At 40.3% G+C, this 27664-nt stretch overlaps 2 protein-coding genes across 4 annotated transcripts in view; both read right to left on the minus strand.

The window, feature by feature from the left end:
- PLBD1 (phospholipase B domain containing 1) overlaps window positions 1–18979 on the minus strand; it is a 35835-nt gene extending 16856 nt beyond the window's left edge. The window contains exons 1-4 of the mRNA XM_032688948.1: window positions 18782–18979; window positions 12924–13143; window positions 8141–8224; window positions 6102–6240 (exon numbers count right to left, since the gene is read on the minus strand). Of these exons, the coding sequence (XP_032544839.1) occupies window positions 6102–6240; window positions 8141–8224; window positions 12924–13143; window positions 18782–18860 (522 nt within the window). The 5' untranslated portion in view covers window positions 18861–18979. The remainder of the gene's footprint in view (window positions 1–6101; window positions 6241–8140; window positions 8225–12923; window positions 13144–18781) is intronic.
- A 3618-nt stretch (window positions 18980–22597) lies between these two features.
- Window positions 22598–27664, minus strand: part of GUCY2C (guanylate cyclase 2C) — a 54542-nt gene continuing 49475 nt past the window's right edge. For 2 of the 3 annotated variants that reach the window (XM_032689109.1, XM_032689110.1), the window contains 4 exons: window positions 26662–26760; window positions 25800–25894; window positions 25082–25158; window positions 23000–23400 (listed from right to left, as the gene is read on the minus strand). In XM_032689109.1, the coding sequence (XP_032545000.1) occupies window positions 23226–23400; window positions 25082–25158; window positions 25800–25894; window positions 26662–26760 (446 nt within the window). In that variant the 3' untranslated portion in view covers window positions 23000–23225. Of the gene's footprint in view, window positions 23401–25081; window positions 25159–25799; window positions 25895–26661; window positions 26761–27664 lie in introns of all 3 variants that reach the window. The other variant, XM_032689108.1, reaches the window with a different exon arrangement.

The following is a 27664-nucleotide window of genomic DNA, read 5'->3' on the forward strand; positions in this document are numbered from 1 at the left end:
AGGAATTAAAACTTCCCACAGTGCTTACCAAGACAAGTGAGGGAAATATGTCATTCTCACAAGTAAAATCATTAATGGCAGAAGGCCTCAACAGCAGCTATAGTTTGAGGAAGAAATCCAAAGCAAATTTTCATATATGTTACAATGCTTTAGTTCATCATGGTTTTGCTATAAGGATATAAACAGGGAGCAACATCAAGAGACATATCTTTACATAGTTTTAAGCAACTTGGAGGTATGAATCATTTACAAATCCGTCCCAACAACTTTATCTCATTGGAATCCATACAGAGAGACTTGGCAGTGTTTCAGCACAATTTGAAAGGTCTGTGAGCCCACCACACAATAAGGAGAAGCTGCTTTCCAATCTCTGATTCACACAGGCATTACTGTACAATACCAGGAAGGGAGCAAACAGGATTACATATGAGAATGCTCAGCCAGCCCCAAGACATTTTAATTATACTTGACATCCATTTGCTACCAACTCCATATTCTCCTTCATAAAACCTGCCTTCATTGCAACATCTACAGGTAGCTACGTTGATCCTGCTGCAGCATCAGTCAGAATTGCCTGTATATTTCTTAAGTTTCACATTTCTGCACTTTCTTACAGTCACTTCAAGTCGAAACTTTTTTAACTATCAGGAAGTCCATTCAACTTAGAACAAAAGTGCCAAGTAAGAATGCTTTCATAACAACAAGCACAGAAAAGTAGTCAGAAAGCAGGAGGAAGGACCCGCTCAAACAAAGTACAGGTTATGCAAATTCCTAGGGCTCCACTGGGTGAAATTAGGCTGCCAGCTACCAAAGCCAGCCAAAATATCAGAGAAGCAAATGAGGATCTAGGTTGTTAAGCACCCACGGGGGTTGGTTTCATTTCCCTTTTGAGGGGCAAGCAAATTTTGTTCCAGTTTATTTCCAAGAATTCATTACTCTCCTTGAATAAACCAGACTTTGTGTTTAAGACTGTCTGATGCTCAGCAAAATCACACAAGCACAGAGCTTCTCTGGAGTCTCAGTAAAACAATGCACTGAAACAGAAGACACGGGTATCTGCAATGCAGGCCAAATTGGGAATTTCAGGACTGGTCTGAGGCTTCTGCCTTAAGGCCAAGAGCCTCAGTTTTGGAAAAATTACAGCTGATTTCCAGGATATGTGAAGAAATCTCTATGAGGAGTTAATCAGTGTCCACTAGCAATAATTAGACCTAAAAACCTGTGCATCATAACAAGTGCATAATAGAGGACATATTACAATCTTTTGTAATCACCTTCTCCTATCTCACAGAGCAATATCAGGAAAACTCCTTGTACACATGGTTTACATCCTGAAGAACAGGGAATGAATGAGCTAAATTGACATGGAGAGGTGGTACAGCCACAAGAGAGAGTCCCTTTGCTAGAATGTGTGGCTCCTCTAGGTAATGTCCTGAATAGCAAAACAGACAAACAAAAAAAAAATCAATTTGAGTTCCAGTTACATAAGCAGCAGGGAGAAATAAACATATAAGGGGCAGACAGGACAGAACCAGCCTTAAAGGCTTGTCTACATGAGACATTAAAATAGACACCTGTAACCATTATTTTCCAGTAACTTCTCCAAGCATGAGTACCCTCAATACAAAATAAAGAAGTGCAAATAGAGAGCTGTCCTGGAGTCATTGTAGTATTTAAAACTCTGACACCTCCTTATTCAAGAGTAATATCCCTGCATAGACAAGCCCAAGATTAATCACAGCGTTGGTAAAGCATTAGGCAGATGAAAAGGTGTAATGCTCTTTGAGTGCCCCTCCTTCAGAAATTGTCTTAACAAAAGGGTTGGGTTTGTTTACTGGATATAAAATGTTGCTAAACCAGCTAGAATAATGTCACATTTTAACATGAAAATATATTCAGATTTTGACATCACTCTTAATGATACCTGCAAGTATCAAATTCAAAATACAGAAGTTTACAATATACATTTCCTTCCTGCAGGTCTTAATGGAAGCACTTACCTAAAACAGCCCAGCAGGAAAACAGACTCCATGCAATTCAAAACAAAGTTTAGAACTGTACGCTACAAAACATTTGCTTCATAAATAACAATAAAAAATTATATACTAATACTACTATCAAACAGTTCAGAGTCCAAATCAAATGTTCTTTTTGCAGTAAGGCTCAGTTATATGTGGCAGACACAATTGTTCTACAATATTCAAGTGAAGTAAACCTGAAGTTTAGGGGACAGCAGAAAAATTGAACATTTCAGAGTGACTTGTGTGCACATAATCCAACTCTCATTTAAGCACTGTGGATTTGGCATAGTTTCAAACTACCATGCATTATAACAGACAACAGAAAGTCAGACCTTTCAGTTGTCTTCCTCAGTAAGTGCACATCAACTAACCCACCAAATGTAAAACTCAGCTTCTTACAAGTTTGAAAAGGTTATGTGTAATGCTGATGAGAAAACTGAAAGCATGAATTGCGTAGAATTAAAAGTAGATTAGCAATTGAAACAGCTTGTTTCTATGTTCCTGAAAAGGAAACAATTTTATACAACTGTGCCTATTGCTTAGTGTTGAAATCCACAGGCCTTGTAAACACAGTTCCTTTTCTTCATCCCCTTTATCTCTTTTAGTCTGTCCTTGTCAACCAACCAACTTCTCAGTGTTCAGGAGAGCACTCTGTCCATGTATGATAATTCATGGGCAGGGGAGAAATGTAAGAACTTAGAAATCCAGCTCCTCCTCCCCTTCTCTTTCTCCTGTCTCTGATATTTTGGGAGTTATGGGAAAAAGCTTCCCAACCTTTTTTCTACAGTATTTATTCTTATTTTAAGCCATGGGTAATTTGCCCTCTGCACATACCAAGCAATTAGTTGGATTCAGAAGTACACAGTTTTTCCCAACAGCAGGTAGAACATCTGGCAACAAAATACAGACTGTCACATATTGGGTTTTGGTTGGGGGTTTTTGTGGGTTCTTTTATTTTGTTTGTGTGTGGGTAAAAAAGGAAAACACCACAATTCACACACAAGGTATTTTAAATATTTCTAATGTTCATTACAACCATGAATCTAAACTACTGCACTACTAGATATCAAAAGAAACTTGTTCCTGATGATGATAATCCTAAAACAATAAACACATGGAAAGGATTCTTTTTTAATTAAACAAAAGTAGTATCTACCAAAGGATAGGTGTAAGAAGAGACTTTCAAAGCACTGAGGAAAACATGCAATTGGAATGAGATTTGCTTTTAAAAGCATGCAGAATTTGGGTTTTTTTTAAGGTGAGAACTGAGTAATGTAAATAGCTCATAGTTGTTACTGCAGTTGCCACCCAACAAAATATCAAAACAACTGGATTAATTTAACCAAAGTACAATTCTTAAGAATAAGAAAAAATCATCTATTAGGTGAATTTATTTGCCAAACATTCTACTTACTAACAATCTAAAGGATTTAAATAGGATTTAAATTCTTATAATATGTACTGGAAAAGGAAAGTTGACAACAGCCTCTTTGGATGGCAGACTTCTTTAATCACAAGGAATAAGGAAGATACTGTTGGTCTTCTTGTTTGTTTTGTTTGTTAGTTTAGTTAGGGCTTTTAAGTGCCAACAGTTTACAGAAGCTGAGTTGATGCTCAGACAAATAGATGTGTCGAAGCTAGAATATTAGTCAGCAATTTTGCATCTGCACCTGTTTTCCTTGCCCATGTAAGACTGGAACAACAGTCTTCAAGATCTATTTCCTGAAGAAGATGCTAACAGCAGTAAATATGTACATACACAGCACTGGTGTAGCCTAATCTCCCAAAATTATTTGAAAAGTTGCATGGTATCCAACAAAATGAACTGCCTGTACTTTTGCAGAGCTGTCAGGTATTACTTTGATGCCAAGGAAAACCAGCACCTAGGTGCAAGAGCAGCTGTCCAAAATGTACTCAAAGGTAAGAGACTGATGCTAACTTACTGGCTCTGGCACACAGAGGAAACAGCAGCACATCTCAAATGAGAAATACATACACAGGGAACATTTTTGCTTTGAATAAAAAGATATGGATCTCAATGTAAGTGATAATGTCCAAAGTCAAAATTGTGACTGGCATAGAAAAGAGTCAAAATAAATCTCACCAACTGCTGCAGGCATATTTGGGAAAAGAAAAAAAAATATACTCCCTGCATATAGTTCAAGAGTGGAAGACACAAATATTTCAGCCTGAACACACATCTGAACTTTCACTAAGCGCACTGTTTTTATATAGGCATGCTGATAAGGCCTCTAAAAAGAGGATAAAATTACTCAGACACTCCAGAGGTCAGTGCTTTTTAGCATCAAATATACAGTTAAATAAGTAAGCATCAGGGAACACACCTTGCAGGTAGGACATGCCTATTACAATGAAATAACTCAGACACAACCTAGCACTTTCCCCTCTCCCCACCTGAATCTAAAAGATTCTGAAGCAGTCAAAAAAAAAACTGATGAGCTTTGCAGGGCTCTTCAGATACAGGTGTTACAAAAGGGAATTAATGAGTTCTTCTCCTAGAAAGTCAAGGTTTCTAGTATTTTCTCCTATAAACTCAGGTCCCTCAGGATGGATCATTGCTGTTGTTGCCGTGGGATTTAGGTGCTGAAAAAATCTCCAGAGCAGTTAATTAGGGGTGAGATAAGAAAGGGTTTATTTGCCAAGGCTAAGATGTTACAAGACGCACGCCCCTGTACCCAAGAGGTTACATTTTTGTAATACCATCCATCCAATCCCAGATGTGTCCACCCTGTGGCCTTTACTCTGGTCTGCCCCGGGTCCACCCCCTTAAAATGGGTCTGGGGTGTATTTCGGGACCCCCCATTCATCCCACCTTCATCTCCCTCAGAGCACAAAGGGTACACAGTTACCCAGTTTTTGACCGTGTTCTGTGGTTTAGGCCCTGATATGCTGTTCTGTCAACAATCTAGGCCTTGCCTTGACAAAAGACTAAACATTTCTACTGGTTTCAGGAGTAGGATTGATATAGGGAGCATAGAATGGGGTAAGAGGGTTAAGGAATGTGTAAACAAGGGTGCTAGAGGGAAAGGGATAAGGGACAAGGGATAAAGGAGGGAGGGTTGCTGCTTTTAGAATCTACTTATAAAACTTATAAGGCTTATCGATATTAGAAAAATAAAAAACCATTAGGGGTTTAAGGCATCACTGTGAACACCTTTTTTTTCCAGTTTGAGCTGAGTCCCCATTCACGAAAGTCTCAGAGTAAATTCTATGCAAGAAAGATGTACACTTTACTAAAATGCAATTGTTTACAATTCAGGACTCCCAGCTCCTCAAAATTCTTGGTATAGTTAAACCTAGGCAAAAAGGGTCAACTACAATTACTCAAGTCCTCCCTCTCACACTGAAAAATCTATTAGACATTAGGACAGCATATGTTCTACAGGAGTTAAAAGACCTCCGCTATTACATACAATCTGATGATCTGGAAAACAATTCTAATTCAATTTTAAAAAAAGGAGAACAAATAAACCAACCAAATAACAAACCACCACTAAACAAAACCCCCAAACCAATCCCACTTGGCCTGTCACAGCACTGATCATGTATTTTGTAACCATATGTTTTGGAGACTTAAGAGACAGAAAAGGAAAAGACATTTAGCAATATAAAAAAATAGAGAGACTTTTAGAATTTCAAATCTGATGCTTGGAAATACGAACAGAAGGTTTAATATACTCCCTATGTGCTGATTCATGCTGTTGTAGGTACTCTATATACCCAGAGGGTCATTTGCTCAATAACAATTGTAAAGTGACAGCAACAAGCACTTTAAAAGTGTCTGTCCTTCCAACATTCACACATGGATACAAAAGCCACTCCCAACCTAATGAGTCCAGGGTTCCAAGTCCACTGCAAAGGATCTGTTGTTATGTGACCCCAATGCTCAGTCACATTATCTACACTGAACAGCCACTAAAGATTTTGTAGACTGGCATGCAGAATGAGTGCTTGCCACTAAGTATCTACTTTTTATTTTTAGACAGCAGATTCCCTTCTCCCATGTTTGTCCACTGACATCCCATCCCCAGCTACTGAAAAAGAGATGCATAGTCTTACTGTTTGTTTATGTAGTTTAGCCCACTCGAAGGCTCCCATGTACAGACCATCCAACTGTGCAATAATATAGCCAGCATGCCTCCAAAATGGGTCATCCTTATTATTTCTGATTTGCTGTCTTGTCCATTGATCTTGCTTCCTGCAGAGGAACAAACAGGTTGCGGTTTTCTTGGGGTTTTTAGAGTGTAATTGATAATGCAGGGAAGGGACAAATATATTATGACTCAGATGATCCAACCTTACTAGTGTTTTGAGGCAAATCGTACTTTGGAAATCCTGCAGATATAAACATTACGTCCTCCATGTGTAAAGGTTCATGGAACATACCCTACCATCACATGCTTCTACCAGTCTTTAGTATCAAAGAATGAGTTGGACTCCACCTTTGTGGCGGACTTTGCTATAGGAAGTCTAGCATCCCCAAAGAGTCAGTAAAAGGAGACAAGCATTTGATAGGTCAGATGAACCATTCCCTTTTAAATGCCTATTTAAGAACAGAAACAGACTGACAATTGAAGAGCCTAGCTCTCTCCCTTATTTACAAGTGCAATGAAGGCTTTGCTGATGGTGCTCAAACACTGCCTAAGAACCACTGTTATGCTCCTCTTAGTAAAAGGTGGGAGGCCAAGCAACTATGCCATGTGGCAAATTCGGTCAAGAGCCAAATAATCCAGGTTTAGAGCATCAGGCAGCACAAGCTGAACAGACTCTAGGGGCAGGAGCAGCCAATATTACAAGGATCTCTCAGAGTTCCCTCTATTGCTATACACAAAGAGCCACAAAAGAACCCTTGGAAATCAGGATGAGATTCTGGCCTCTTCTATCCTCCTGTATCTATCCATCCAGCACTATGTAAAGTAGCAAAATAGAGAGAAAGAACCTGTCAAGGAAGCAAACTCTTCCAGTGGTATATGGATAATAAAACCAACCAGACTTAGCTTTCTAGAAGCATCAAGATGCAAGAAGTATGTTGGAGGAAACAGGGATATGGTCAGAGCATTCAGGGCTAAAGACTTCCAAGACAGTGCAGCAACTCATATTGCAAAACTACCATAAAGCAGCAATGCTTTGGGTTTTTTTGAGGATATATGCAATAGAAAAATGATGCAAGGTCACCTAGTATTGCCCCCCTCCATCCAACAATGCATTTTAGGGAATAAAACTGCTAAGCTGAGTCATTCTGGGAAAAAAAAACCATACACATTGCTATGGTAGCTGTCAGATTTTTCTCACAAGGAGGAGCACAGCAGTGCTGAAGAATAATAGCAAGGGAGCGCTAAGATTTTTTTGCCTACCTTTTAGATAAGCTAAAACCAATCAACTTTATATATGTGCACCAATAACAGAATTAGTCAGATATATCACCCCTTGCAGAAAGCACAAAACAAGGGAAAGATGGAAAAAAATAGTCCCCAGAACTGACAGTTTCACAGAAGTATTTGTAATGGAAAAAACCATAAGTCTAAGGAGATAAAATAATTGTTAATCAGAGCTGAGTTTTCCAGTACCTGGCTTGGTTCTTCTCCCACTTCTGGTTTCCCAACAGTGTAGCTGCATTATTCAAGCAGAATTACTTTTGATTTATACAGCTGAAGAGAAAAGTGAGTCAGGACTTTTCTGATTAGAACAGAATTTACATCAGTGGTAGAATAAGATACTAACCTAACAGAGGAAGAAAAGGATACACAATGCTAAAAAGATTAAGGTGCCAGGAGACCACTGTTCAGTAACATTCAAAACACCAGCTTTTTAGAAAAGGATTTTTACTAGAATGACCTTCAGAATTCATTGACATTATCCACACCCTTTTGTAGCAATGGTTTCAAACATTTCTTTGAAAGAATCAGCATTGGGGAAGAGTATCTGCCCCTCTTCATGTATACTTAGAATTTCTTTTAATAATAATGACATTCAATCAGAAGGAAAGGAAACTTATATTTTCTTTATCCCAATAGGAAGAGAATAAAAACACCTTGAAAATTCTGTCACCCCCCAACCTCAAGTCTTGAATAATTTATTTTTAGTAACTAAATACATACGCCATAAAATTCTGAACTCCACTTCGGACGGTGGGATTCTTAATTAACTGTGGGTACATATTTGCAGCATGGTCATACATGTGCCTGAAAGAATAAGAATAGCAGGAGTTATTCTTTTGCATCTTTCCTTCCTTCAGTTTACCAACCCATTGATCAACAATGACAGCATTGACAGACAAGCAACACAGTCCACAAAGTAAGCTTTTCCTACTCGCAGAAATGACTCCAGTGTATGACAAACAGCAAAGGTAACACAAATGGATTGTTGAAATTTAACTTAAAATAAATGACCTTGTCAATGCCTGCTCGAACTGCTGCACAATGCAAAGATAAGCAAGAATGAGACTGAACTACTTCATAGCAAAACTGCACATTCAGGGAATATTTGTAGGCCAGAAGCATCTTGAAAGCATTAGCACATTAATTCAAAGCACAACAAAAATAGTTTTCTGGAAAGCTATTCTATTTGGAACCAAAAAACCCACAAGGGTAAAGATAATATAATTTTCCAATTCAGCAATTTCATTATTTGGAGAGATAATTTCAGCATGATACCTAGCAGGTTTTACTTGCCATTAACCATGTGCCTTCCTTCCCCATTTTAAAGCGTGTATAGAATCACAGAATATTCTGAGTCCAAGGGTCAAGTCCAACTCTTAAATGAATGGGCCCAAGGGATCAAACCCACAATCTTGGCATTACTAGCACTATAAGTTGATCCTATATGTTCCCACAGAAACTCCCACTCCTGCCAGCCCTAAACAGATTCAGCTTTATGGAGACTAAAATTCTTGTGATTTTTTTTTTATTTGGGTAGCCATTTCATCCCCATTAGCTAATAGAAACAAAGGTTGAAAAGTTTTGTTGGTTAGTTGGTTAGGGCTTTTTTGTTTGTTTTGTTGAAGTCCTTCAGGATGAAATCAACTACCAAAAATGCCCAAGAATCCAGATATTAAAGTCATCCTTCCATTTTACGTGAAATGTAATTGTTTGATTCAAACCAAAACAGAAATTCAACATTTCTTAATTTTGGGTCAAACTTAACTAATTCTTTTTCTTCAGTCACTGATTAAATTTAAAAATAAAAAGGGGGAAATCAGCAGAGAATTATTTCACTTTTTTTTAAGTGTGGTTGTTTTACAGTCTGCTTAGGTTCCTACTAAGGACAAAGCATATGTTTTTAAGAAAGGTACTTGGTCACTCTTTTGCTTACATGATAAGGCCTAGCTGTGTCTTAAAACTCTCCTTCATGCCCTCAGGTGTAATGTGAGAACTGAGCTAGCTGAGAATTCCTGAAGGTCTCCAAATTGCAGGCACTGTCAAGCCGCAGCTCCTGCTCATCCAACAGCTTCTGCAGGAACCTGTGCTTCAACCTGGGATCAAGCACACAACCTTTCCTTCCTAATAATGCATCACATCAGAGCTCTTCCTAGTAGGATTTCAGGGTGAGTCATTACCGCATATGGATGCAAGACAGCTTGACACCTTGGAGTTAAGACAACAGGTAGCCATGTGCTAAAGGCCTCTTCAATTACCAAGCATACCAATGTTTTCACATTGGAGGGCTGTGCCTGAGCCACCTGAGGTGCTTGTACAGGTAGCTGACACAGGAGTCTTCACTCCAGCAGCTAAGTGGCTGTCAATGCAAATAGAACCTTCCCCAAAACTAAACGCATATTTACAGTCTCCCTTGTTGTTACCAAGTCCTTCAAAAGGAAGGTTGAGCTGAGTGCAACTACTGTGGGCACTAATGTGTGCAAAAGTGGAATGAGAATGTTTACAGACACCTTCTCATAAGGGAAGTTGTGATGGTGCTGGAGAGTTTCCCTGAAGAGAGGCTGAATGGGCCAAGAAGTCCGATGGGAATAGAGTTACAGATTGAGAAAGGCTGTTTCCTGGTGTTACTTCAGAAGACTTAACTGTCCCAAAGATAGAACTTCTGCCTGCATATTAATTAGGATCCTGTGAATTTCTAGGCAAGATGAAGGAGAAATGGAGCTCTGAGAGCAATATTAACATCTGCAGACTTAGAGAGTTCTCACTTCTCCTGCGATTCAGGAAATTGCAAACACAGCATATAAAAGGATTCATTAGTTGCAGTTTGCCAAATAAAAATCTACCAAGGTCGTGCAGCTAAAACCTGAAGTAATAAGGTTCTCTGTCTTCTCAAAGGTCAAGAGAGTACATCACTAATTCATCTCTGCTCCTTAGTTGAAGCATTTTCAAAAGGTATTCTTAGTTTACAGAAAAACCTTCTTTATCCAAAATAGCTTTATATGACCTGACAGGAAAAGCTTATGTTCATCACCCCCAGTGACAAATATGCTTCCACTGCATTTACAGACGTACAACGGGGCAAAGACATAGCAAAAAACCCAAATTCAAATGGTATGTATAATATTTGATAGTCATTTTAGTGATGGTGAGCATTTTCGGGTCTTGCACTTGTCAGAGGATTTCTCTGTGGATTTTCTCAAAAAGTTTCCTCAGAAAAGAAAGGCTTTAGCTACTTCTGGTTTTGCATCTTAACCCACTCTCGCACTTAATCTCCTTTAAAACAGTTCAATTTCCCATTTTGTTTAAAAGCCAAAGTCTCAAGCCCTACTTTTCCACATTGATACAAACCCTCAGCTTCAGTTCCATAGACTTTAAGATCTCTGTTCATTACTATTTCTGCAATATTCACTTCTCTACAAAAGGCCACCCAGTGCTGGTAGCCCTATAGCAACAACAGCCAGGACTAGGAACCAACCTCTGTAAGCACCTGACCTGAAGAAGGTGAAAGCCTTGAGCAGAATAATTTGCATAACTTCACTTCTGTGAATCTTCATTTAACACCCATGGGGAAAAAAAACCCCAAGGGGGAAAATCTCCTTCCTCTAAAACTCAGCATAGACTAAGACAGCAAATAAGCCTCTGCAGACACTGTTTCACATTCAAATCACATTTAAAGCAACAGGCACATACTTATGTTTGTTTAAAAGCCAGGAAGACACATAAATCTACTGTGGAGGCAGAAGAGCAACAGGGTATGAGTTGTTGCTACTAGAACACTACCTGACATCTAATGGGGCTTAGCATGGCCTGAGCTACCTACAGTATGACAAAGCTTAAGCTTAATCACTTAAGAGATTAATACACCTAGGTAAAGCCTTAATGAAAAAAATCTGTTGAGCAATATCCAATTTTAACAATATTCTAAATGTTACGCTAGCATCGCCCAGATCCAGACACAGTTTACATAAATTGATTGAATAGCACAAAACAGGAACCTCTCAAGCCAAATAATCCAACAATATACATTCAGATCTCTCATGTATTTCATTTTCAGGTATTTCATGTATTTTCCTGCCTGGAGTACAGGTTATGTGCTTAAAACTCTAGGATTCCTTTACTCTTCCTCTCAGAAGTGTTTTGTTTTTGACAAGTATTACTTTATTAAATTTCCCTAGCATGCTTCCAGAGACTTAGCCACCTCACCAGCAGAGACTTACTAGAGTGACATTATCATGTGATCAGAGAACTATCCATAAGTATTAACTGATCTTAAATTATCTTCTTAATTAAATTAATATTATCTTATCCAGAAGCCATATCTGACATTCAGACAACCTCCCCTTGCTGACCTGTCCAACACAGTCTGTGGGTATTTATTTCAGTGTTCTGAAAGCAAAGCTGACAAAGCCAAATTCATGTCTCTGCAGCCATCACAAACCTCTCCCAACTATTCCCCAGCCATGCATCAGAATTTTGGAATTTTTCTTTTCCTCTGTCAACTTAGTCATAGGTAAAGATGGAGCTGGTTGAACAACAAGCCACGTGTGATGTTCTTAGCTACATCACCAGCTACACGGAATCATTTAGGTTGGAAAAGACCTTTAAGATCATCAAGTCCAACCTAGCACTGCCATCTACTACCAGTGAATATTTCATAGTGTCCTTCTGTCTTGCAATTGAGTCAAGGAAAGAACAAGGTATGGTTTGGGGATTATTTTTTTTGGTTGGCTGTTGTTTGGGGTTATGTATTTTGGGTTAGGGGGGATTTTTTATTTAATTTTGTTTTATCTGGGGAAAAAAAAACCCCTGCTCTGGAATCATAAAAAGTACAAAATTCAGACAGTTTTCATAGTGGGAGAAATTCAGTCCCTCAGAGCTTTCAGGAGAACACTGACCCTTCTGGACATACACCAGACTGCCTTCAGGTTTATCAGTATATTTTTTTTTATTTTTTTTTTTAAGTTGGCCAAAACAACTTCCCATGCTGTGAAGTTTTGGTATCTGCTCCCCAGCAGTTTCTTGACAGTGTTTGCTGAAAAAGGTCCTTAAGGAAGCCCTGCAGACTTTGCTAGCAACATTTCTCCCTGACTGATCTGCTCTCAACTATCTCATCTACTGTTGGTCAGTCACCTAACCACACGCTGGGGAAGTAAGGACTTTTTTTGCTACCCCTTTTGCAATTATTTACAACACAGGGCTTATGCACTTCCTTACACATACACTATTTTGTGATTACATTAGTCAGTAACATCGATGCAGTACTCATCTATCTCACCAAGGTGTTAGGAGAGCCTGCAGAATGAGAAGCGGAAGGCATTTTCGATCCCTTAATGAAGAAGCTATACCTCATGCCTGCTACTAATTAAAAGAACAGCGTACAACTGCAAAACGTATGGTTAGTTTAAATGGATGGGTATTCAGGGAAATTAAAGCAAACAAAAAAACCTCACGAGTACAGAAATCCACCTGAAGTGTCATAAATTGAGTTGCTTCCTGAGATACTTACGGAGCTGTGAGATAGCCTTCCAAGAAGCCAGCAGCATACATGATATCTTCATTGCTTAAGGTCTGACTGCCATAGCCTGCTCTGATCTCCAGGACGCCCCAACCTGTTGTCTGTATACTGTTGTTGTAGAAACCATAAGCATCTCCACTCCTGTCCAGTGTGTTCCTGACCTGAAGTGTTTTTTCAGCTTTATTCCAGTACACAGTTGCATAGCGGATTTCTGTGGTAGAGAAGAAAGGGGGCAAGGGAAACAAACAAACATAAGTAGGTATTTCCTATCCAATACTGAAATGTCTAGGCGATATTTTGGCAATTTAAAAAAGTTAATTTTACAGCTCTCCATCACGTTTAGTTCTACTGTGGAGATCAACGCTAATGTTAATGTACTGAAAAAAGGCATGAAAACCAACTGGAGCTTTACAAAACCTTACAACTAAATATTCTCATGTTATTCTTCTGGACATTATCTACAACTCTTTCAGTGTAGAGCTCCAACATAGCTGAGTGTTGACATAAAATTCAGAAAAGAATTTCCTTACCAGAAAACAATCTATACAAACCTTACTGAAAACAACTTTAGAAGACAGCATGCCCTAGGAACTGCAAAGGATTATAAGCTCTTGTTGACTTTCTTTTCCACCTAAAGATTCAAAAAATTGCAAAAGTTTTCAAAACTGACTTTCTGGGCAACTAATCCTGGAGACGGCATAACAGAAGCACTAGGACTTAGTGGATCACACGCTTAAAGACAAAAGCACCACACATATGCAATCCTTTTTAAGACACACAATGCCCATCACCCATCTGGAACAGAATCAATCCCAAGTGTAAAATGAACAGGAAGTAAGGGCACTAGACTGCTCAGAGTTCCACTTGGACTGCTGTTTTAAGAAACATACTGATGTTTTAATCCTGCTGAGCTGAAGAACAAAGAGAAAGGTACGCTGCTTTCCAAAGCAGCAAACAAACAAAACCACAAAACCCCACACTCTACAATTTTAATTGAACCTTCCCTAAAATGGAACATTATTACATTAGCTCTTTATTCAAGAGTGATCAAATCACTAATACAGTATTTTAAGTGAAAAGAGTTTAAAAATTATGAGTCAGAGTTCCTAGAATTATTTGAAAAGTTTTAAGGGATAAACTCAGAGACAGTCCCTCTGAATGGTTGTACAGCCCTCTGGTCTATCACCAGCAAACTTGCTGAGGGTACACTCTGCCCCATTGCTGAGGTCATTAAGGAAGATGCTGAACAGTATCAACCACTGGCATATACCACTTGTTACCAGTCTCCAGCCAGACTTTGTACCACTGCACACTAGGTCAGTCTTCATGATATACTAGAGACACTTCTCATGGTAACAGAAGACACATTAGCAGAACAAGAATTTTAGTAGTGAAAAAACTTTGGGGTTTCCCCCATTCTATGAAAAGAAGTGTTACATGAATATTTAGAGATTAAGTCATTTCAGGGACTTGGAACACAGTGTTTAAAAACATGTTTTTCATCTGCCAGGTACTGAGGCTATTTAAAGGACTGAAACATGACAGACTTTGGGTAACTCTTCAAGCAGCTAGGTGCTTAGTTTTCTGTTGTCTCTTTAACTATCTTCTAGTAATACATGCAGTAATTTCTACTTTAGGTTAAGGGTAAACATGGGAATCACGCAGACTGAAAAATCTGTAAGCAGAAGAACAGGCTGATAAGGTTCATCACTGGAGAGAGCCGAAGGTCACCTCACAAAGCTAAAGCTTACACAGCAAAAAAGTCAGGGAAAGGGAGGTCCTGAGAAGAAGTGGTGCAAGGGGTCAGTGCAGAACACAACTTGCCTCTCCAGCAGCAAATGGAAAGGCTGATTCCAACCAAGAGGCCCGTTGCAGGGCAGAGGAGAGGCAGGCCATGTGCCCAGTACACAAAGATGTTGAGGAATGGGTAGAAAGAGCAAGAACAAAGCAAGGCAAAGCATGATCATCTTCCCATCTCTTCAGGAGGTTGTAGAAAGGTGGCAGGAAGTCAACAGGAACCAGGGCGGCTGGGTATTGTTATTAGTGCCCACGAACTAAATAGGTATGTCAGAGAAACTTTCTTCTGCCTAAAGCAAAATAGCTGTTCCTTTCTTTTGTAAAAGAAAGTTGATGCCAATGCCAGACAGACCTATCTGACACAGGTACTCTAACACGGCAGGCTGGGTTTCTTTGTTTTATGCTCTGCCAGAGCATGAACATGCAGAGCTATTTTCAAAAGTCAGAACAAACTTTTCAATTACCCTTGGAGTTTGCCCTGCCCCAAATTCACTACATGACAAATTTAAACTGAAGAAAACCAGGACTCAAAGAGAATGGGAGAGGAGGGGAAACATTAAATTACAGGGTAATTTCCAACAAACCTTGAGAGGCCCTTAGAGGAATAGCATCAAGGTAGCTGTCATAGACATAGTTTAACAATAATGCTGGAAAACACTATTTCCCATTACTGACTCTTTTTTTCAGTCACTCATCATCTCATCTCACCTTGATGCAGTTGGAGTTAAAACAACAAGCTTATAAATTTGTGTACATTTCAAATACACTTACCCCTCAATGTAATCAAAGCATTTGCTATCACCTAGTCTGTTACAATTTTGTTGTGTTCATCTAAATGAGCAGGGCTACCTTTCCCAAGAAAACTGAAGAACAGTATGACACAGAACTGAAGTATAGTATGGAATACAGATACACAAGAAGCAACTGCATATTTCCAAACAATCCTGTTTGAGTTCTGAAACAAAAGGAGCCTTTCTCTTGAATAATACTGGCATTCTTATATTTATTTTTGGAGGCTGAGGCAGGGGCCCTAGCATCTCTTATCCCAGCAGTTGTATTGGTAAATTCTTGCATATAAATCAAATGCAACATCTCCATGAACCTACAAACCATCCTTTTATCATCAAAGTTAAGACTTCAGAGTGTGCAACCTATTAGGGCTCTGAAGAAAAAAAAAAAAAAAAGATAATGGGTGACTATTCCATAACAGTGTTGCTTGGAATACTATAAATAACACACCAAAGAACACAGTATTTACTGCAACGAATGAGTCAAAATCCCAGGGGATAGGGTAGGTCAGTGGAATCATTCTTTCCATCCCTGCAATGAGCCAGCCAGGAGAACTGCACAGCATCAGCAATACACAGTTCTAGCACAACCACCAGTGCACTGCGTGGTGGGAGAGAGAAGTGGAAAAGTGCAATGACAGAACAAGTTTGGAAATAAGAGTTTCTTCTCCTTTCTGCAGTCAGTAAGGTCTGGAGGAAATCCTCCCTCAAACTGTCTGCTTTTAAAGATACATCAAATTTTCTGTTAAATACATATCCACAAGATATCACTCTTTTGTTTCACTGAAAACTAGTTTTGCATCACTTTGAAATACAAAAAAATCTAGAACAAATTTACACATCTGTTTTCAGTATATCCTCTCCTACAACTAAGATTCAGTAGTAAAGATTATATTATCACAGTGTAGAATTTAAATGTTTCAGGTCAACCTGAAATAAAGATGTTTCCATTCAATTTTGTAATTTGGCCTATTTTCCCATTAAAAATTTTACAGAATCATAGAATGGCTTGGATTGAAAGGGACCTTGAAGATCATCTAGTTCCAAATCCCATGCCATGGGCGGGGACACCCTTCATTAGACCAGGTCACTCAGGGTCCCATCCAACCTGGCCTTGAACACATCCAGGGATGGGGCAACCACAGCTTCTCTGGGCAACCTGTTCCAGTGCCTCACCACCCCCACAGTAAAAAACTTCTTCTTAACATCTAATCTAAACCTGCCCTCTTTTCAGTTTGAAACTACTGCCCCTACATGCCCCTGTAAACAGTCCCTCTCCCTTCTTTTTATAAGCCCCCTTCAGGTACTAGAAGGCCACAGCGAGGTCTCCCCAAAGCCTCCTTTTCTCCAGGTTGAACTACCCCAGCTCTCAGCCCATCTTCATAGAGAGGTGCTCTAGCCCTCTGATCATCTTTGTGGCCTCCTCTGGTCCTGCTCTAACAGGTCCATGTCTTCTTTTTTTTTTTTTTTTTTTTTTTAAGAACCATCCTTTTAACTATTTAAAAAAGGCTGTATACATCTAAAGGACAATTGAAATTTCAAAATACAGTTATGATTGGAATCCATTACAAAACAAATATCAAGTATTTCAGGGCTTCTTTAGAGATTAGGTTAAATCACATAAGAAATTAGCATGAAGCCCAGTAATTTTCAAATAAAGGAGTAAATGCTTTCTTGATCTGCTTGAATATAAGCTATTTGTGTTTCCTATTCTACTGGCCTTAATTCATTCTATTTCCTCATGCATTTCAGGTCTAAGTAATTTTTCAATTTGCTTCCAACAGGCCTGTCATTATTTGAAGCCTAATCCCCTGATTTGTGCTTACATCAGAGAAAAGCAATATTCAAATGTGAACTATCAATTCAGAGTTTCAGTCTTGTATGGTTTTCATGTTCACAAGGATACTTACTAGTAAAGCTTAGCTAACACAACAGATTTGCCAAAACAGTTATAGGTCCCCAGTACAGGTCAACCACAGAGGAAACAAAAATAATCATTCAACAAGTAGCTTTACTAATCTCGGAGCACCTCAATTTAAGCCATTTTTATTAAAGAACATTCTCTAGAAACGGTTTCCAAACTGTATGATGTATCTTCAAGGCATTCAAAATGCTGAAGAACAATGAACCAAATAAAAAAAAATAAGGAATCTAGCGAATTCACAATGTTGAAAGCTATGTTTACTCCATTAAATAGCCTAAAGGCATTTCTATTTGCTCCTTAGTAGTTTTCTACCAGTACTTCAATTATGATGTTAGTTTCAGCTAATACCCAATTGATTTCTACTTCATACCTGAAATTTACTTCCAATTCCTTTGAATGATTCACAGCTGACCTCTCTATCCTGCTAATGTAGTACTGAAGTGTTTGCCAATTCAGGTAAAATTTGAAAACTAGGTCTGCGAGCTGAGGTGGGACTGTCCAGAAAATTACATGCTTGTAACATTTTGCAAACATTGAAACAACTGTTAGCTGAATTTCTCCTTGTTTTGTGGCAATTAATAAATTACCTCGGAAATTCCCAAATGATAAGCACGTAATCCAGCCCTTAAGATCTTCACTGAAAGCAGCAGAAGAGGGAGATATTGTGTCCCTGCCCATGGCAGGGCCCTTCCAACCCAAACCATTATGTGATTCTCTAAGAGATCCAAAACACAGACCAGACCTATATACCCAACAAGTATATACCCAGCACTAGTCACTAGTCACAGCACGCTGTAGGCCACAGCACCACAGCAAAGGAATCATCCTAAATGATTCCCATGCCTGCATACTACATGGAAAGCCAGCACTGGTGGGAGCTCAAGGTAACTTCCCATCTGTTGGATTCCTTAGTTTGGTTCCTCTTCTGGGAACTGGGAAGCGCGAGCACCGAACACCCACGAGGCAGCCCGGCCGCCCCTGCCCGGCCGCCGGGACACGAGGTGCTCCCGGAGGAGAGCGTGAGGCACCAGACCCCGCCCGGCCTGCGGGTCCCGCCGCGGGAAGCGGGGACTTGGCGGCCTCGCACCCGCGTCCCAGGCAGCACGGGCAGGAGACGCGGCGAGGAGCGGCCGCACCAGGCGGGGCGCGGAGCCCGGCGGGTCCCCCGGGCGAGCCGCGCTGCCTCCGCCGGAGCCGCGGCACAGCCCGGGCCGGGCTACCCTTACCTACCGCCGGGGCACTCGCGGGGCTCGGGCAGCCCGGCTCTCTCCCTCCGTCCTGCCCACCCCAGCGAGGGGGCTTCGTGCCGGCCGCCCCCCCCCGAACCCCGCTCGCCTCACCTGCGCGGCCGCCCGCTGCCGCCCACAGCAGGACGAGCCCCCAGCAGTAGCGGCACACGCCGCCACCCGGCCGGACCATCCTGCGCTCCTCCGAGCGCCGGGAGGCGGCGGGACTTTAAGAAGTTCCCTCGCTCAGGGCAGGTCTCGGCGCTGCTCCCGCCTCCTCCGGCGCCCGCCCCGGCCGCGGTGCCCCGTGCTGGAGGTGGCCCTGACGGGGCGACGGTTTTCCCCCGCGCCGGCCGCCGGGAGGTGCGTCGGAATGTGCCCGGGAGCGGCCGGCATCTTTCTTGACCCAGTAGTTGTTTGGAGACAACTTTCTTGACCCAGTAGTTGTTTGGAGACAACTTTCTTGACCCAGTAGTTGTTCGGAGACAACTTTCTTGACCCAGCAGTTGTTTGGCTGGTGGCGGGGGTCACTCCTGGCCGAGGTCCGACCTCGCAAGACACTGAGGAGGGAGCCCCAGGCGAGCGCCTACGGGCGCCCTTGGGCTTCCAAACGGTGATTAACCAAAAAGGGGCGAAGCTTTATCAGGAATGGCCTCCGAAAAGCAGCAGGAGTAGGGTGGTGCCTTGTCAAACTACGCGTTTTACATCACAGGAAAGGCAGCTTTCAGCCCTGTTGGGAACAGCAACTGTCGTGTGTGTCCCAACAGAAAAAATGAGGGACAGACCTTTTCCTAGATTTTACAGGTAGAAACAACTTTCCATGGGGCTTTCCCTCAAACCCCATTGGTCCAGATCATTTTTAGGCACTGTTGTTTTCTGAACCCCATTGATTCAGATCATCTTTTTGGCACTATCGTTTTGTCTCTTGCAGTGTTGGATATTCTACAACTGTCCTAAACCAGATATTATTTGGACTTTGTGTTTCAGTAATTGTTTAAGACAGTTCAAATTTGATACCGGTGCCTGTAATAGCCTCATGTAACAAGGTCACATGCCAACGAGTTCAGGCCTAGTAGCAAGCCTTGGCCTCAAGCCCAGGGTAAGAGCACTGAAACACCACTGCTGGCTGCAGGGATCCTTCCATACCCATCACTGCTTTGTTCTGAGCTGCTCTTACAGATAAGCATAAAACACAGTGCTGTTACTTTTTTTTTTTGCCTTCCCAGTGAAAATTAACTTTTAAGTGTCTAATCATGAATGGATGGTGTGTTTGCTTTGGAGGAATATTTCCCAAAGTTTTTTCCAAATGAGAAACTCACCTCTGTCACATACTTCTCTCAGTTTGACTATGCTGGTGAAGAAAAACCAAATTATATTTTCCATCGAATTCCCTGTATAGGATTATAATGGGAGAAAAAAAGTATTTAAAACAGGATTTGGAGTCATGTGAGAACTAGGCCAGAGAACGCAAATACATGATGCCGAAACAGGAGGTGAGTGTGGATGAGTGACAAGTGATGTTTCTCAGGGGTCACTATGGGGACTGGCGCTGTTTACCATCTTTGCCAGCAGCATGGGCTGGGCTTGAGTGCACCTTCATTGAGTTTGCTGACAATACCAAGCTGTGGTGCAGTCAACATGCTGGAGGGAAGGGATGACATATCCAGAGGAGCCTTGACAGGCTTGAGAGGTGGGTCTGTGTGAACCTATTGAAGTTCAACAAGGCCACGTGCAAGTTCTAGACATGGGGCGGGGCAATCCCAAGCACAAATACAAGCTGGCCAGAGAATGGATTGAGAGCAGGCCTGGAGAGAGACTTGGGGTGTTGGCCAACAAGAAGGTCAACATGAGCCAGCAGTGTGCATTTGCAGTCCGGAAAAGCCAACCATATCCTGGGCTGCATCAAAAGCAGTGTGGCCAGCAGGTCAAGGGAGGTGATTCTGCCCCTCTACTCCACTCTCGTGAGAACACACCTGGCTGTTCGGCCCCAAATGTAAGAAAGACATGGACCTGTTGGACCGAGTCCAGAGGAGGGCCCCAAAGACGATCAGAGGGTTGGAGCACCTCTCCTATGAAAACAGGCTGAGAGAGTTGGGGTTGTTCAGCCTGGAGAACAGAAGGCTGCTTATAGCACCTTCCAGTACCTAAAGGTCCCTGCCAACCCAAACTATTCTATGATTCTATGTATGATAAAAATGAAGTGGGAAGGAATCTGAATATGACCCAAAGCTACAAGTGTCTTGTTGTGTGTTTGGAAAGGTTTGCTTCCACATGCTCCCGGACCAGGGATTCTCAGAAAACCTTTTTTGTGTGTGTGTGAGTTAAGTCCAAATGAATGGTGATGAAGCCAAAGTCCTTTCCCCTTGGACAACAAAATTATTTCTCACACTAGGTTTTTAATATAACACTTCATTGCTTAAAAAAAAACAACTAGGAGAGGTGGATGACTGGACTTTCACTGATAGATTTCTGGTGGTAGAGTGCTTTTTGATCTAACATTTGATAATAAAATGCAATGATAAGACATTGAATCTAAGACAGATTCAAACCAGAATTCAGGAATAATTTTTTTAAAAGAGTAGTCAAACTTGATTTTATTGTGATGTATAGGTGACAGATATGTGCAGGGACAGAACCATGTGGAAAACAAACCTATCAGAGGATGGGTCCATCAACTCATTGCTAAGGCAACTATTTATCTTCACAAAAAGATGTGAAATTTTTTATCTGAAGAATGCTGGAAAGAGAAGGGCTGTTGCAAACTAAGCACTGTTTAAATTAATTGTCTCAGTCAATGTTAGCAGACATTTGCTCTAAAATAATTTGTTGAGGTGTCAAGGATGGAACCCATAAAACTCCTCTTTAAAAATTGACTTATGTCATTTCAAAGGTCAGAACAGCTCTGCTTGAGATAGTAGTAGTAGTGGGCTTCTTCAGGCTTGATGAGTCCAGCACTTGTCACTGCATTACAGCTACACTTGCTGAGCATATCAGATGCAGTAATAGCCCAGTGGTGCCCAGCAGCAGAGCCCTCACACCCAAGAATAGACAATGCTTGTCGACTGGCACCACAAGGCAGGAAGTAGCAGTCTTTATACTTTCTTACTGTGCTGATGTTGTTTCTAATACATACCAGTTTTAGAATACCAATAATTTTTTTCTATCCTCCTCCAGACGAATGCTTTCATTAGGTCACAGACAGAAGATGGTGTGGTAGTAGTGCCAGTTCAAGTTTAAGATTGGTTACATATAATGTGAAAGCCATGGCTGTTGGTTACGCGTCTTCTGGTCTTTCTCTCTACTGTGCTCTGGGGTGTAGGAATTTACATTCATTAGGCAAGAGTACAAGCCCTTTGGCACCTCATTATTTAATTTTTCCAGGAATCTTTGCATTCCAGATCTGTTTACATCTACATTGTTCTTTTTGTGCGTGTGTGTTCTTACAAAGCCAATTTATATTGACAAAGAAGAAACACAGGAATTGGCTCGCTCTTTTTAAATTATTTTATGTTTACTTGAAAAAAATGCTGTTTAAAACCAATGATTTTGCACCAATTTTATTGTTTGAATACTGACCGATGTTTGGCAATGGTGGAAGAATTAGCTCTGCTTTGAAAGCCACCAATGCACAAAAAGTCCTTGCAGAAGTTTCACTCGGTAGATGTTATTTCTTCATATGAATGCTGATTTTCTTTTACATGCATTCCCTCTGCTTTTGTTGCTTTTTAAAGCTGTTTATTAATATAAATGCCATGGTGTCAGTTAATGAGTCATTTGAGTAAAACCTGCTTGGTTGTGAAACTGCATCCAAAAGCTGAATTGAAAGATTCTGAGGTTAATAAGTTCAGATAATTTTATTTCCTTAATTTCTGTTTCACTTCTGGTTTGGGGACAGAAGCAGAAGTGGTAAAGAGATATGAAAGTGTCTAGTTTTGGAAGAAAGTTTCATTTTTCAGGCCCAGGAAATTCAGATAAGCTTTAGAAACCATATTTCTGGAGTAATCTCCCAATGTAAATAACAGAAGTGTTGCCTCTTGAACAAAGTCAGCTTGATTAAACAAAACATGTGAGACACAGGGAAAACAACAGAAGAAGCAAAATAGCAACATATCCAGGTTTTACATATGATATATTTGATGTTATTTTCAAATATATTACAGCAAATCTCTCTTCAAATAAAAGTACAAATTAAATACAACATTTAAAATTTGTGACAAATTAAGGTTTTACTGTGTATATTTTCAGAAGTGGATTATTGAACAGGCTATCAGAGTTAAAAAAAACTAACTAAACCAAAAAAACTCGGTATTTTCCAGACTCAAGTGCAGATATTTTCATTTACCTCAAATCAGGCTGCATGTGTCCTACTGAAGTCATCCAACAATTTCAATGTTACAGTGAAGAGAGATTTGATTTACAGATAGCAGGTCAGACGGCAGAAAGGATGCTTGGAAAGGTATTTTCTTTCTCCTCTAGCTGAAAGTGTAAGCCTCCAGCCTTCACATGAAGTTCTCCAGAGAGTTGCTGCAGCTTCTTGAGTCATACTAGACATCCAGTTTTAAACATATGTGGTAAAATTCTCTGTGCTGACCAATTGCAGGTATTCTAGGGTACCTGATCGGTAGCTAGCTACCCGTGAAAGCTCATGCGCCTTGGATCCTTCATTTTCCCTTTTCTGAAGACTATTGGTTATCATCTCTGCTAAGTCATCTTGTAACCGCTGCTGATTCTCCCTGAAAGCAACAGGATGGAAAAAACATTCAGTGAGTCCCGTTTTTAGTGATCGCCAGGTCCCCAGTGTTTTTAAAATATTTCTATCCCACTTCTGTCTTAATGACATTCACACACTACTGATAAAAATAGTGGACAGGACCAAATTCAGCTTCTGAATTTGGGAATAGAAGTCAGGATTTCCTTGTGAGTTTTCCAGATAGTATAGATCAGTGTCTTTGCACGGGAGATCTGTGTCATTATTGACCTTCCAAAAAAATCATGATCATTTGCATGAAAAGGAAGACACAAATTAGATTCAATCCCAATCAAAATAGGTTCTAGCGCTCAACACCATTACTGGCACCAGCACTTCCACTATTCAACTTCATGCAGCCTTTAGTAACAGAGTTGCCATTTTTTCGGAAATTTCTTCGGTATATCTGGCTTTTGCTGGAGTACCACACATATGACAATTTTTAAGGGGCAGTCCTATATGAGGAAGTGAAAACAAAAACATCACTGTGATCCAGCTCTAGAGGGACTTTCACTAGTTGAATTCCAGAACAATTGGCAATTCGGTAATTCTGATAGTCTCAACAGATCATATTAATTTTAAAAAAGGAGCTCTGAATTTATGAAAGAGATGTACCATAGAAGTAGTCTTGATAGTATTTCCTGCTCAGCTCCAACACTTGTACTTTCCATTAAAAAAATAACAAAGTTCATAAGATTCTGTAGTAGATTAAAAACTTGATTTTTCTGTTTTGCTAATGCCCTGATAAAACCCTCATCTTTCGCTTAGCCTCCTCTTTTCTCTAATGTACTAGGAATAAATGGGCAGAGAATTTTATTCATGCAATGGACACATTGAGTAAGACTGAAAACTTTTGTAGTAGACGTAATCTGTAACATTTACTTATGCCTTTCAAGTGAGAAACTTGCACATTTATTGAGTTTGCAGGAAATAATGCAGTACTCGTATGCAAAATACATACTAAATAAATGCAACAAGTTATCTTGACTTCAATTTTGCATAGTTTCCCAAAAACAACCCTTCCACTATTGCTGTATTTTATTCAATTCTAATGTAAAATTATGGCTCAGTTCCAGGACATCAACTTCGTATTTTTTCCTGATAACTTTTCTCTTGTGTGTTAGAAGGTAACCTCTCGTTCAATTTTTAAAGACTATTCCTGGGTAGTATTACAGTAACTTTGTTCACCTCTTGTAGCAGAATACTGCTTAAAATCCTGCAAGTTTCATTCCTCCTACAAAGTTCCCTACAAGAGCTCACCAGCTCTTTTCTGGTATTAGAGAGAGCTGCACATTCAGTTGTGGTTATCCTTTTCCCATACTGTGACACACAGGTGCCACTAGGACTAAATTTTTGGGAATATTGATGGTTTTCATTCTTCTGTCCATCTTTTGCCCTTATATCAGCAACTTGTCCTGTAAGTCTTACTTCCCTTCCAAGGAAATGAACCTGCTAAATGCTTATATGGACAAATAACCTTCAGCACACGCATAGTCCCATGTCATGAATATTTACATGTTTATATGTATATACACTGTTAAGCCTCTAACTACTGAAGATAAGTTCAATAGTATAAAAAATCCACAAGTGCCAGGGAGCAACAATGAAGGCTAAAGCACAAAGAACGGGGATTTCTCTTCCCTTTACAGATATAAAGACCATCTTACACAGAAGGAGGTGTTGGAAGATTGTATTTCTTGTCCTCAGTACCCGTCAACCAGTAGGTAATCTCTGTTCCTCTGCCCTAAATATGTATGACAAAGAAAAGAAAGCACAATCTTGGGATTAGAATGGAATTCCCTGTAGTTAATTTACTTAAATAATACTGTATTACACATTGCCATGTTTGCCTCTGCTTGTTTTCAGTAACTGGTGCTGATGGCAAAGGATTAAAAATCAGATGTGAGAAGAAAAATAATGGGGTAGATGCAGCTGCACACCCATTTCCTTGTTCCGTGACCTGAAACACACACCATGGGAGAGGTGAGCTGTGCTGCCTGCCATCAGCTCCCAAGGACAGACAAGTGTAACAGACTGAAATAAATGGATTGTAGACAGACAGTCAGATATTGGAGTATAAGCAAATTAACAGTACATTCAGCTTCCCTTTCATCAGATGAATTCACTCCACAATTTTCTGTTCCAAGTGGTATGTTTCATTTGTTCTCCACACCTTTATGTTGTAATTTTATTTATGACTTAGGGAGCTCTTCATTGCCTGCATCGTCTTTATTATAGAAGTCTCTTCAACCACTAGAGACTGTGATACCAATTATCTGTAACCCTTTTCCCCAGCTGTTAATTAAGTTTGTGGTACTCTCAGCTGTATAATACTTTTTACTATCCCTCTTCTCTGTATTCCTGCATGTGCATGGTAAAGGTTACCTTCAAGTACGTTTCTCCTCTCACTTCATACTGGAATTGGCAGTCTGTTCTTTTCAGGATGTTAATAGTGGAACCACTTACATGAATCCTTAAAGCTAAAAAATAAAGAGACAATGAAAGCTCAACCTGGAAACTTACCATGTAATCACATTAAGTATATGTGAAAACTGGTGCTATAGCAGAAGTTCCTTCAGTTGTTATCAACATAAATTCTGAGAGTTAAATTAAATGAGAAGCAATTACACTGCTGTATGAAAAATTTGACTCCACTACATGGTATATCTAGGGAGCTGGTACAGCCATTGATCTGAAATACAGGTGACAATGGTATCTGTAGTATTTAGATGCCAAAAGGGAAAAGCATAATTGTTAGAGACCTATATAGGGAATGGTCATGGGAAAACACTGGGTAGAAGGAAAAAAACCGCTCTTGGCACAGTTCCCTAATGCTGAAGTTGAAGACATAATTGCTTCAACTTAAAATACACAGTCAGTATATTTACTCAACAAAGCTGTGATACAATTTTAGGGCAGACTAAAATCTACACTTCATAGAGTAAAATTAATCCAGGCACATGAGTATCATATCTTCCAGAGGAATTCAGGCAGTGAACCAGTCTACAAACTCCCCGTTACCAGCGCTGAAGCGTGAACAAGGAACAACTCTTCATTGCCCAGTGAAGTGCCCACTGTCACTTTGGACAGTTAAATAATTGGTAATCAAAACAAATAGGGCTTCTTTATCTCTAAAACTTCTGCAAGCTGATAATAAATTGTTCTCAGCTGAAAATAGACACTGTGGTCACAAACTAAGCAATAGCCTTTGGTCCCGTTACACTGACAGCTAAAATTAAATCCTTACGCAAGCCTGTGGATTCCATCCGCGAAGCTGTGTTTACTGTATCTCCAAACAAACAGTAACGAGGCATTTTTATTCCAACCACACCAGCCGCACATGGACCTAGAAGTGAGATGCAGAGCATTAAGAAACGGTGGATCAAGAGACTCTTTGTTTGGGAGGTGTCTCACTACTGCAGAGCAGTGCAGTGCCTGCTGGAGCTCTACATTCCTCACCAATGGCAATACTCTGTACCTCACTTCCCACAATATCTTTTGATCTCCCCTTCCTCCAAACCAAGCCTAGCTCTGTTAGTCTTGCATAATCTAATAAGAGCGTGAAAAGGACACAGCTGCACAGTATTAATTTTTTCTATGCAGAAAAAAAAGTACAGTTATTAACTGTCAGGTTTGGAAGCAAGAGAAAAATAGAATAAGCTTCATTACGAAAGGGTGCATAGTGGAGCCTCAAGCAGTTTCCCAGTGCCTCAGCCATTTTCTCTGATATGTTCCTCCCTTGGCAGCTGGTGTTTAGGTGGTTGATGAATTTCCCAAAGTTGTTGAACTATCTGGAGTTCCCCTTTGATAAGAAGTGTTTTTATAGAGAAATAAAAATATTAATTCCTGCATAGGCTTCACAAAACTTTTGCCTCCAAAAGCATAAAATACAGGTCTTCATTTTTTGTCTAGGTAAGCATAGCTGGCCATGACTGATCTCCACTTTAGTCAGGGAGGAAAAATCTATGAAGGCTTATTTGATACAACTGGTTTAACCATACCAGGAATAGTGGCAGTTGTTCATCCTAGCTACTGACTCAAGCTGTGAATGAATGGGTAGGGGTTATTTCACAACAGGGGAGCAAAGCAGGGACATTTTACTTCTGTTGCTCTTCCTCTAGGTACATTTTTTTCAACCTGATTTCCCATGAGGAGAGCAATCAGGTATGATATACTACCAGACCTTGTATGGGAGTCAGTTCTTTTCAAAAACAAGGCAACAACATATTGTCATCGTTGATCTAGCACTA

This window comes from Chiroxiphia lanceolata, chromosome 5 (genome assembly GCF_009829145.1).
Source record: "Chiroxiphia lanceolata isolate bChiLan1 chromosome 5, bChiLan1.pri, whole genome shotgun sequence".
Classification (NCBI taxonomy): Eukaryota; Metazoa; Chordata; class Aves; order Passeriformes; family Pipridae; genus Chiroxiphia; species Chiroxiphia lanceolata.